This window comes from Pongo abelii, chromosome 2 (assembly GCF_028885655.2).
Source record: "Pongo abelii isolate AG06213 chromosome 2, NHGRI_mPonAbe1-v2.0_pri, whole genome shotgun sequence".
Lineage (NCBI taxonomy): Eukaryota > Metazoa > Chordata > Mammalia > Primates > Hominidae > Pongo > Pongo abelii.
This window is the reverse complement of record NC_085928.1, coordinates 117539373-117552227: the sequence shown is the minus strand read 5'-3', so window position 1 is coordinate 117552227 and position 12855 is coordinate 117539373. Positions and strand designations below refer to the sequence as shown.

Genomic DNA, 12855 nt, shown 5'->3' with positions numbered 1-12855 from the left:
AGGTGTACGCCATCATGCCCAGATAATTTTTTGTATTTTCAGTAGAGATGGGGTTTCACCATGCTGGCCAGGCTGGTCTCGAACTCCTGACATCGTGATCTGCCCGCCTCAGCATCCCAAAGTGCTGGGATTACAGGTGTGAGCCACCATGCCCGGCCCAGACTTAGGTCTTTAATCAATTTTGATGTGATCTTTTTTTTGGTATGGTGAGAGATAGTTTAGTTTACTTCTTCTGCATATAGTTATCCAGTTTTCCCAGTAACACTTATTGAAGAGACTGTCTTTTTCCCATTGTATATTCTTGGTACCTTTGTCAAAGATGAGTTGGCTGGGTGGATTTACATGAGTTCTCTATTCTGTTCCATTGGTCTATGTCTCTATTTTTATGCCAGTACCATGCTAATTTGGTTACTACAGCTTCGCAGTAAATTTTGAAGTCAGGTAGTGAAATGCCTTCAGTTTTATTCTTTTTGCTCAGGATTGTTTTGTCTATTAGGGGTCTTTTCCAGTTCCACATAAATTTTAGGATTTTTTTTTCTATTTCTGTGAAGAATGTCATTGGTATTTTCACAGGTTTTGCATTGAATTGGTAAATTGCATTGAGTAGAATTGCCATTTTATTTGAGATGGGGTCTTTATTCTGTCACCCTGTCTAGAATGCAATGGTGTGATCATGGCTCACTGTATGATCATGGTTCACTGTAGCCTTGACCTTCACTGGGCTCAAGCGATCCTCCCACTTCAGCCCCTCAAGTGGCTGGGACTGCACGTGTATACCACCACATCTAATTTTTAAAAAATTTTCTATAGAGACAGGGTCTCACTATGTTGCCCAGGCTGCTAGTGACCCTCCCACTTTGGCTTCCCAATGTGCTGGGATTACAGGTGTGAGCCATCGCATTCAGCTATCATTTTAACAATGGTAATTCTTCCAGTCCATGAACATGGAATCTCTTTTGTGTGTGTGTGTCCTCCTCAACTTCTTTTATGCTTTATAGTTGCCCTTCTATAGATCTTTCACTTCTTTGGTTAAAATGATCCCAGGTATCTGCAGCTATTGTAAATGGGATTGCATTTGTTTTCCAAATTTTTCTCTTTTGGTGTATATAAATGTTACTGTTTTTTGTATCTTGCAATTTTACTAAATTCATTTATCAGTTCTTTTTTTTTTTTTTTTGGTGAGGTCTTTAGGTTTTTCTAAATATAAGATCATGTCATCTGTGAACAAGTATAATTTAACTTCTTCCTTTTCCATTTTTTTCTTTTTTTGAGATGGAGTCTCGCTCTGTCACCCAGGCTGGAGTGCAGTGGCGCCATCTCGGTTTACTGCAACCTCTGCCTCCTGGATTCAAGTGATTCTCCTGACTCAGCCTCAGGAGTAGCTGGGATTACAGGCGCCCGCCACCATGCCTGGCTAACTTTGTATTTTTAGTACAGATGGGGTTTCACCATGATGGCCAGGCTGGTCTTGAACTCCTGACTTCAGGTAACCCACCTGTCTCGGCCTCCCAAAGTGCTGGTGTTACATGTGTGAGCCACCGTGCCCGGTCTTTCCTCTTCAATTTTGATGCCCTTTTTAAATTTTTCTTGTCTAATTGCTCTGGCCAGTCCCATTCCTTTAGAGATAAGGGTCTTGCTCTGTCATCCAGCCTGGTCTCAAACTCCTGGGCTTAAGTGATCCTCTCACCTCAGCCTCCTGAGTGGCTGGGATTACAGGCATGCACCACTGTGCCCAGCTAGTTCCATTCTTTTCAGATAAATCTTTTCAAATCCTCTAGAAACAGGTAATACTTGTGCTTTTTAAACAGTTCAGAATACACAAAATATAAAATGTTTCTAATATTTATTATATATCTAACATATTGATAATCTAAAAGAATTCTAGATTCCTAAAGGATTTCTGTATAAGCACAGAGAGATAACCTGTCTTAGCCATTGCTAGTCAGAACCAAAGAAAATACCATGAAGATTCTGAGGTCTTCCACCAAAAAAAGTTTCTTAAAAGAAACGGAGGCATGAAGGCAGTCAGGTAATGACAGCAATGACAGAATGAGAAAAGTACTGCAACAGTTCAAAAAACTGCTTTTTCTTCCTGGTTCTGCTACATAATTCAAGATAACTTTAACCACCTCTCTGGGGCCCAATTTCTTTACATTGCAAAGAAGTTGGAATAAATTATCTTTCTATGGACCCTTTAATACTCAGTTCCACAAATTCTGACTCAGAGGGTTCAGTGAGAACTCCAATAATTGGGAGGCAATAAACTCATTGGATAGCTTTGAGTAAGACGACTTTTGGTGTGCCTGTCAGTTCATATCCTCCTATAAAGTCTCCAACCTCAACCCATCTCAACCACAGGCCTGGGGGCCTGTAGCTATATATTATGGATCCTTTTAGGAAAAAGTATCTTGCTAGTCACAACTGTGTTCTCCCTTGAAGAAAAATGAGCAGGTGAAGCTACTGTTCAGAGAGAATGAAGCAGATGTGCAAATGGATCACAGACAACCATCAGGGTAGGAAATACTGCTTGCTTTACTGCTGAATCTCCAGTGCCTAGATCAGTGCCTGGCCCTAGCAGGCTTTCATCAAATAATTATTGAAGGACCACTGAATTTCATTCCCTCATGTGGCTTCCACGAGATACTTCTGTATTTCTCTAATCATTCCATTATTCCTCCCCCTTAAGCTAGCACAAGTTCCTTTCTTACAACCAGAAAGCCCTTCCAAATACATTATGATATTCTCCCCTTCATAGCCACCACTTACTTCACTACAGGTATATGTCAGGCCTCAGGAAAGACAACACCAAAGCCTGGATCACATGTCCCCACTCAGGAATACATAATTGGCACATGAGATTAGGTCGGTTGGTCAGCAGCACTAAATGTGGTGATAGACACCAATGCAGTGCATAAAGGCTGGCCGGCAGGCGAAGTGATAAGAAAGCAGACACAGAGAGGAGAGTAGACCATGGTGGTTCTGAGACATCCCTATATTTTCCTGCTATGGACTGAATGTTTGTGTCTCCCACATCCCCATTCATATGTTGAAATTCTAACATCCAACGGTATTTCGAGGTGGGGCCTTTGGCAGGCAACTAGTTCATAAATGTGGAGCCCTCATGATGGGATTAGCGCTCTTGATTGTGATGGTTTCACACATTTATGTCAAAACCAATCAAATTTTATACTTTACGTGCAGTTTCTTGTACTTCAATTGTATATGAAAGTTGTAAAAAATGTGGGGAGTTCAGTTATTAACTGATTTGTTAGAACAACCAATAATGTACCAATAATGGTACAACATTTAAGGAGGTCCCTTATGACTGTGCTATTTTGGACTTAATATCAGTACTTACTGATTTATTCCACTCTTTCCCAACTCCCTTCACCCTCTGCTCCCATAAAAGTGAACAATTATGAATGTCATAACCAAACTGGTAAACTCGGGCCGGGCATGGTGGCTCATGCCTGTAATCCCAGCACTTTGGGAGGCCAAGGCGGGTAGATCACTTGAGATCAGGAGTTCAAGACCAGCCTGGCCAACAGCCAACATGGTGAAACTCCGTCTCTACTAAAAATACAAAAAATCAGTCAGGCGTGGTGGTGCGCGTCTGTAGTCCCAGCTACTTGGGAGGCTGAAGTGGAAGAACTGCTTGAACCCAGGAGGCAGAGGTTTCAGTGAGTCGAGATCTCGCCACTGAACTCCAGCCTGGGTGACAGAGCGAGACTCAAAAAAAACAAACAAAAATTGGTAAACTCTGATTTAGAATTAGTAGAACTAGGATGCAAGATCTTACACGTTCCTCAAATTTGTCAAGGTTTTACATTTTAATTTCTAAATCCCTTCCAGGAGTTAAACATCAGTATAAATTGGGGTAACTGATTTAACACAAACCAGTGTTATAGCTTATGTCAAAACTATCTACTTAGATTACAATCTCTTTTAAAGACAAGGCCACATCATTAATTTTGATTCCCAAGTTTACAAGCACCATGTCTAGTACAGAGGAGAGTGAGAAGGAACAGGGAAAGGGATAAAGGATATGAGGTAAGATGGTAAGAAGAAAAAGGGTATGTGTGCAGAGTATGTGTGGATGCAGATTATGCAGGGTCTTGTAGGCCATGATAGACATTGGACTTTAGTCTGATTGTGATACAAAGCCATTGGTGATTTTGAGCAGACAAGTGGTATGGTCTGATTTATATGTATATACACACATACGCACATATTTTGTTTTGCTTGAGACGGAGCCTTGCTCTGTCGCCCAGGCTGGAGTGCAGTGGCATGATCTCAGCTCACTGCAACCTCCGCCTCCTGGGTTGGAGCGATTCTCCTGTCTCAACCTCCTGAGTAGCTGGGATTACAGGCATGCATCACCACACCTGGCTAATTTTTGTAGTTTTAGTAGAGATGGGGTTTCACCATATTGGCCAGGTTGGTCTCGAACTCCTGACCTTAGGTGATGCACCTGCTTCGGCTTCCCAAAGTGCTGGGATTACAGGCGTGAGCCACTGCGCCTGGCCTAATTTAAAATAAGGATCACTCTGAATGCTATGTAGAGAATAAACTATATGAGGAAAATATAGAAGCAGGGTACATACCAAAGAGTATGCCAAGAATGGGTGCACATGTTCACTGAAAGACAGATGTGATCATTTTCATAGTAACTTTATTCATAATGACCACAAGCTGGAAACAACCTAAATTTCTATCAACGGTAGAATGGGTAAGTTGTGATGTAGTCACACAATGGAATACTACACAGAAGTAAAACATGAACTGCTACTACATATAAAATGGATTACTCTCACAGATACAATGTTGAACAAGACACGGAAGAGTGCATATAATTATTTCACTTACATAAAGTTTTAAAACAGGCAAAACTAATCCGTGGTGATAAAAGGGGTTGGTGGGGGGCCTGGGGAACATAAGGACACCTACTTGAAGTGCTAGAAATATTCTACATTTTGACCTGGGTGGTGCATTCAAGGGCATATATAAAAACCCACTGAGGTGTACACTTAATATCGGTACACTTTTAAATTTTACCTCAGTAACAAGTTGAAAATATATTGGAAGAAAGCATATAAATGAAGATGTTAATCAGTGGTGTTGTCTTCCAAATATTTCTGGTTTTTCTCCCAAGTATATGTAAGGATCACACTCCTCCTAGAACTTTAATGTGGCTATGTGATTTGCTTTGGCCAATGAAAGTCCTTTAAGAGTCCTTAAGTGATTTGCCAAACTCTTTTTTCATTTCCCAAAGTTAGCACCCACACTCCTGATGGTATCTGCTTTGTCAGCCTGAGACCCAGAATGAAGGCAACTTAGAGCACAAATTGGTGAACTTTTTCTATAAAGGGCCACAGAATAAATATTTTAGGTTTTGTGAGATGTACACACTCTGTAGCAACTACTCAGCTCTGCCATTGTAGAACCAAAGTAGCCACAGATAATAAATAAATGGACAAGGCTATATTCCAGTAAAACTTTATTTAGATAAACAAGGAGCTAGACAGATTTTGCCCATGGGCCATAGTTTGATCATGGCCAACCTATGATCTAAACCAAAGTCCCTAGTCAAGTTGCAATAGAAAAGTTGTGTGAGACAGTGAGATTTTGCCTTTGTTATCCAATGGCAAGCTAGCCCATGCTGACACAGAAATTGGTCCTTTGTTTTTTAAAATGCTAAAATACTGAACACTGGCTTAATGGTTAGCTGGCAGGCATTCAGGAAACTGCTATCAGAAGATGGAAGAAATAACTTACACAAGGGTGATTTATATTATGGAAAGGTGAAACTGCCCCTTGAGACAACCTGAAAGGCAGATCATCTACCCTTTACTAAAGAAAAAGACAGAAAAACAAAATATTTTGTAGTTGCTGTTCACTGCACTTGACCAAATGTACAGAAAAGAGATGAACTCAGAAAAGACTGGTCAGTTTGCAGGCAAAAATGAAAAGGAAGAGAATTCACAAATTCAAGTACTTACTGGGTAGGATGAGGCAACATTTTAATATCAAAAAGAAAGATAAAAATGGGAAATCCTTTAAAAAATAAATAAAAAGAGAAATCCTTTAGCCAAAAGGTTGATTAAAAGCCAGTTTTGCTGCCGGGTGCAGAGGCTCACGCGTATAACACCAACATTTTGGGAGCCCGAAACTGCTTGATTCCAGGAGTTCGAGACTAGCCTGGGCAATATAGCAAGACCCTGTCTCCACATAAAAATACAAAAATTGGCTGAGTGTACTCATGTATACCTGTAGTCCCAGCTACTTAGGAGGCTGCAGTGGGAGAACTGCTTGAGCCAGGAAGGCAGAGATTGCATTGAGCTGAGATTGCACCTCTGCACTCCAGCCTGGGTGACAAAGTGAGACCCTGCCTCAAAAAAAAAAAAAAAAAAAAAAAGCCAGTTTTGCAAATCACTGGATGACTATGACACCTACTGTTAAGATCTCTGAATGACTTAATATGCCTCAGACTAAAACTCCAACTAAGATTATACTAGTTAATCCCATAAATTGGTCAAAATGGCTTAAGGAAATAGACTAAGGGTGCGGCTTTCCCACCTAAGCCTGAAAAGCCTCAGTTACCCAGAAATTAAGTTCAGAGAGGCATGGGAACAAGAAGGCAAAGAAATACAGCAAACTTTAGAAGTATACATTAACTAGATGTCACTTTTAGGTCATCTCCCTTTGGGTGATAAGGACATTCTGCAGGTATAAAAACAAGTGAACTGAATATATAGTGACCAGAAGGGCTGAGTCAGTCTTCTACTTTGTTAAATTTACTTACTTTTAAATCCCAGAAGAGCCAAAAATCATCTGTAAAGGAAAGTAGCAAGTAAATAGCATGCCATTTTCTCCTAGTGTTGATGCCTACAAAAGGAAAAATGATTATTAACTCTTAGGCGGCATTATCTTTTTCCAATACTAAATGTAACATTTTAATCACTTAAGTATTGTTTTAGTTCATTAAATAGTTGTCTAATCTGTTCCCTCTATATGTAGGTTCCTTTGGAAATTAAAAAAATATATATATATATATATATATATAAAAGACACTGTCCACAAAGGGCAAAAAAATAAAATAAGATTCTATACATGGATATGCAAACTTAATATTACATAGTGGATTTGGTGTGTATATCTGGTTTTGAATCCTGAGTTTACTACTTACTGTGTTTACCAGGGAAAACCGCAATTTGTTAACCTTCTCTCCTTTCATACAACACAGAAAACCGCAATTTGTTTAACAGTCACATAATACATACTTGAGTCACATGCTAAGCACTACACTAAATTCTGGGAACACAACAATGAGGTCCCTAGTTACAAAGAACTTATCTTCATTTTTCAATTAGTAATATGTGGATAAAAGTTACCCAATGGACAGTCTAAGGCAGAATGACTGTGAAGGTCAAATAAGACTGTGAAAGAGCTTCAAAAATTGTAAAACACTACACAAATATTCGTTTGTCCAAACATTTATTGAAATGCCAGGCATTATGCTAAGCACTAGAGATATAACAGTGAGCAAGGCTTACATGGTCCCTGCCCTTACAAAGCTTACAGTCTAGCAGTGATCAATAAGCAGTAACAATAAAGTGTGCCAAGTGTAAGTCTGGGAAAGAACAGGGTGTATAGGAAATGGATAGTAAGGGCACCTAATCTAGAGGGCATCAATGAAGGTTTCCTAGATGAAGTGGCATACTGAGACCTTAAAGATGAAGATAAATTTGTATTGTACCCTAACAGCAATGGTGAAAGCAGTGCAGTGACATGATCAGTAAGTCTTTTGGAGCAATTTGGTTGTAGTGTAGAAAGGAATAAAAATAAAAAACAGGGAGACTAATAAGGAGGCTGTTGCTATAATTTAGGTAGGTTGATGGCCTGAATTAAAATGGTAGAATTGGAGAATTGGGAAAAAGGACAAATGAATGGTTGGTAGTGGTAATGCCATTTAGTGAAAGAGGAAACATGAGAGGAGCAGGATTGGGGGCAAGATCAATGACATGTAGTGCCTGAGACAGCAAAGAGGATTTGTTAGCAATTAGATACATCAATTAGGGAAGATCTAGAAAGGAGATATGAATCTGACAGTCATTTGCATACAAATGGTAAGGAAACCATGGAAGGAAATGAGATCAGCTAGCGAGATGACACAGAACAAGGCAGTCTAAAACAAATTTTTTTAAAAATACGAAGAACAGATATTGAAGGGAAGAGGTGCCTGCAAAGACTAAGAAAGCACACCTAGAGATGGTATCTCCTCAAAGCTAAAGTAATCAAGTGTTCAAGTGTTTCAAGGAAGGTAAGACTATTAACAAGGACTTAGCATAGTAGAGCAATTTGAGTGGCAATACGGGACACTGAGAATACAAATTTGTCAAGAAAACTAGTAGGAATGAGCTATAGGGCAGTAACTGGTAAGGACATAAGAGTTTTTATTTTTAAGGTACGTATTTTAACTATATTCACTGCTACAACAGGACCAGTAACAACTATATTTATTTAAAAAAAAAAAGACTGCCATGCAGTTACAGAATTACTTAATACAGAAAACAGTAAAATACACTTTTTTTTCTTTTTTTTTTACAAACAAGACTAGCTTATAGCAAATTCTCTATAGCTAAGGGTCAATTTAAAATCCTTAGCTTATATCTCCCCCTCACTCAATGACTACATGATGCAAACTAATTTTATTAACACCTTAAGCAAAACATACTAGAATTTCACAAAATGTACAAGATTTCAATATTTAAGGAACTGGGGTTAGAAAGCAGAAGTGGCTTTCAGGTCTTCTAATCTTTCTCTCAAGTAAATAAAGCTCTGCCGTGAATATTCAAGGCTATTGGGAAATTACCGGTAAATTTTTTTTTTTTTCAGTTTTCCACTATGTTGTTTTTCTAGACATGTAAGCTTACTCTATTAACCAAAATCTCAGCTTGACCATTCTTGATAAGTACCTAATCGACATATAACTTTTTTTCTGCCTTAAATATGTATAACAGGACAGAGCCCTTAAATCTGATTCAATTATTAATTTCTGATTTACAAGTGCTATTGTGAGCTAACAGAACTTATCAATGCCTTTATTGCACTTTACCAGCCAAATTTAGAAGGTTGGAATTAGTCTCTCCTATCTAGTATTCTGTCAGTTTGCCTAGCTTGCACTTTTAATTTTGCTTCTAATGGTAATCTGCCCTATCCCTTGAAATAAAATAATCTACATTTTGGGAGGGCTAATTCTTCATTGTGCCAGGCTGTCCCATGCACTGCAGGGGTGAGTGTCTTTAGGCTTAAATGCCAACAGAAGCCCCTAGTAAATATGACAACCAAAAAAGTGCCCCTACACATTTCTCAGCATCCTCTGGAAGGATAGGTTACTGCCTCTAGTTGAAAGCCACTGGCACAACTTTGGTTTTTAGGCTCTTATGCCATTTATTTTAATTGCCCAGACATCAATTCCATCTAAATTCTTAGTTATAGCCTGGTTCCTTGAATTTGCTGGATTAGTAACCACAGGTTAAGGCGTTTCAATAGTTAAGACAGGACTTTGGAACAAGAGTTTTTAAATTGTATAATACTTGAGAGGATCTATGAATATAAATTGGGTCCTGTTTATAATTAGTTTTACATAGTGAACTTTAAGATTGCCTTTTCATGGTTAACAGAAGTTTGGAAATTACTGTTTTGGCACAAAGCAGATTATCTTAATAGAAATACAGAATTACTGCAATCTGTGAACAAGACTGCTTTTAAATATTTCTACTTGTGTGCTATCTTAAATATAGAATGTGTACGACAGTTCCAAATTTTAGAATAAATCCATTTCTAGCATCTAACAAAATCTGATACTGTATCATTTTAAAACAAAGTGTTTACTTTAGGCAGGATTTCTTAAAATAAAGCAGCAACACCCACGCAGATAAGACAAAAAAGCTAAAATATCTCACACCTCCTAATCCTGGAGTGCAATCTTTTTTCCTCATCCTTTTTGATAGGGCCAAACTTGTGTCTACAGTAAAAAAAAAAGAATTACTAACTGGCAACCATTAAGATTCTATACTTACCATAGTCCTTTAATAGGCAAGCTGATAAAATAGCCCCCAGTTATTAAAAAAAAAAAAAATCCAAGGAAAACCCCCAATAATTAGTCTTATCTCCAAATTGCAGGAAGTCTCCTATATCTGAAACTTAAAAATGATTCTAATGACTTCCTCTATCAGTAATGTGGTATCACTGAGGTGGGTGATGGGGAGGGAAGAGGGAAGAAATCTGTCAATATTACCTTCAAACTCAGAAATGTTTAAAAAAAAGTCTCAAACATTTTGATAGTTAGACAGAACACCTCCACTGTTATGTATGGTCTTCCTTTTTCGAAACTTACGAACTTGCTATGTGAGCTTCTGCAAATCGGTTCAAAAGCACATTTAAGGAGTTGATAATTTAAGACTATATGAATCAGAATTTTAACACTCCATTAAAAGAGCTGAAATTTTTGGCATATATCTTCAGAACACCTAAAAAACAGACTGCAAATTCAACTCACATTAATACTAAATCTCTTTAAAATTAACTATATCATAAAAGACAATGACTTTGTCACTAAACTAAGTTTTAAAAAAGGTGGCATTCTCATGTTTCAGTCCCATGCTGCCATTTGAGATGAAAAAAAGGCAACTGTCAGAATTTTAATTGTGATCAGTTTGGACGGCTGGTACTTGGTACTTTCTCACAATCCAAATTAGTAAACTTGAAAACTCAAACCAATTTTTGCTTTTAGAATTAAATTCTTGTTGAGTTTTTCAATCTTGTACTACAAAGCCTTATGGATTAGATTCATTTCTTTCTCTCACAAGATCATCCCAACCGGGCTCCATTTCAGTTGTGGCAACCCGAAACAGGGCTTGGAGATGCTCATCTGTCAATGGCTGACTCAAAGTGTGTTGGTTTCGAGTCAAATATGAAAAAGCCTTTTCACAGATTTGGTTACTATCAAACAAGGATGCCACCTTACAGGCAACCCCTTTGATAATTGGGTAGGATTCAGCAGACAATCCAGCATAAAACTGCCCCAAGTCTTTGACTCTGTATTCATTCCAAAGATTAGTGTTTGCCTGAAGTTTTGTTAGCTCCACCCTCACTGAAATAGGTGCATATTCAGGTTTAAAGTTAAATGGATTTGAAAAAAGTTCTAAGTCCTTTTTAATGAACCTGAGGTCCTTAAAATGTCTCTCAAATTCTTTTTGGAGACGACAGATCACCATTTGATACCTATCAGGATCAAATATTTTTTGATCTTCCTTATTTTGCTGTTTTAGCTCATCAACAACTTCTCTGAGGGCAGGAAAGTCTGTTAGATTTTTTTCCTCAATATGTCTTTGAAATAAATTCAGCTTAACTTCGAAAGTACAAATATGGTCAAAGGCAGCAGCAGCAAAGACTTTACTAACTTGTAATTCTTCACTGAGTTCTCGAAGGTGTTCCATAATGTCCACCAAGAAGCCAAAGTCACAAAGCCATTGTTTGTCTGAGAAGTGGACTGTTGTTGCCCCTACTGAAACCAAGAACGCTTCCATTTCTTTTCTTAGCGAGAATATTAGTTTTAAAGTCTTCCCTCTCCTAAGCCAATTGTTCAGACATCGTCCATTAACCCTTTCGCCATGCTCTGATTCAGATTCAGTTAGTAGAGTCTGAAATTCAGGTCGTCTAACGCCTCTGGTCTTAATCAAAACTATCCATTCGGATATGGTATTTATGATCTGATTAACATCTACATCATAGGAGCTCAACAGTTCCAAGTGAAGAAATCCTGAATAATGAATGACATTCCAACAGTTGGGGCTTACGGCCTTTTCTCTCATGTATGAGACGAGTCCTGAGTTCTCACCAATCATCCTCAAAGTATGCGTCGTGGTCAGTCCAACCATTCTCTGCAAGCTAAGCCCTGCTGTCTGCAGGGCCTCTAGGATTGCCGACATGAGCGCACCAACACTGAAATGATGAGTCAGGTTGATTATGGTCAGAAGATCTTCTTGCACCTCCAACTCAGGGCCTACACCGCGGATAAAGACCAGGAGGTAGTTCTCATAGGCCACAAAAGCCTGGTCGTCCAAGGCAAGAGAATAGGCTTTAAAGTCCCTGGCTCGGTTAAAAAGCTGGTTGCGTAGATTCCTGTCAATGCTCAGGATCCTCTGCCTCGTGATCTCTGGAGATAAGTCAACGCCTTGCAAGACGCTTACATGCTCGGGCAGTACCTCTCTCAGCAATACCTCCATGCACTGGTATACAAAGTCCCCCTCACCCCAGCCGCGACCCTTCAAGGCCAAGAGGCGGCAGAGCCCGAGGCCTGCACGAGCAGCTCTCTCTTCAGGAGTGAAGGAGGCCACGGGCAAGTCGCCCTGACGCAGACGCTCCACCAGGGCCGCGCGCTCGCCGTCCGCCACATACCGCTCGTAGTATTCGTGCTCAGCCTCGTAGTGGCGCCTGACGTCGCGTTCGCGGGTAGCTACGATGAGGCGGCGACAGACCAGGCACAGGGCCCCATCGCCCTCCGGAGGCTCCACCACCAAATAACGCTGGGTCCACTCGGGCCGGAAAACTAGAGCCTCGTCGACTTCCATCTTGCTTCTTTTGGGCGTCATCCACATTCTGCGGGAGGCCACAAGAGCAGGGCCAACGTTGGAAAGGCCGCAAGAGGAGAGGAGGAGCCTGAGAAGCGCCAAGCACCTCCTCCGCTCTGCGCCAGATCACCTCAGCAGAGGCACACAAGCCCGGCTCCGGCATCTCTGCTCCTATTGGCTGGATATTTCGTATTCCCCGAGCTCCTAAAAACGAACCAAT

The 12855-nt window shown here is 39.8% G+C and overlaps 1 protein-coding gene across 1 annotated transcript; it reads right to left on the bottom strand.

The window, feature by feature from the left end:
• Positions 1-5480: 5480 nt before the first annotated feature.
• EPM2AIP1 (EPM2A interacting protein 1) lies at positions 5481-12662 on the bottom strand. Its single transcript, XM_002813948.6, has one exon. It carries the CDS (start codon positions 12660-12662, stop codon positions 10839-10841), a length of 1824 nt encoding a protein of 607 aa, XP_002813994.2. The 3' UTR covers positions 5481-10838.
• Positions 12663-12855: the final 193 nt, after the last annotated feature.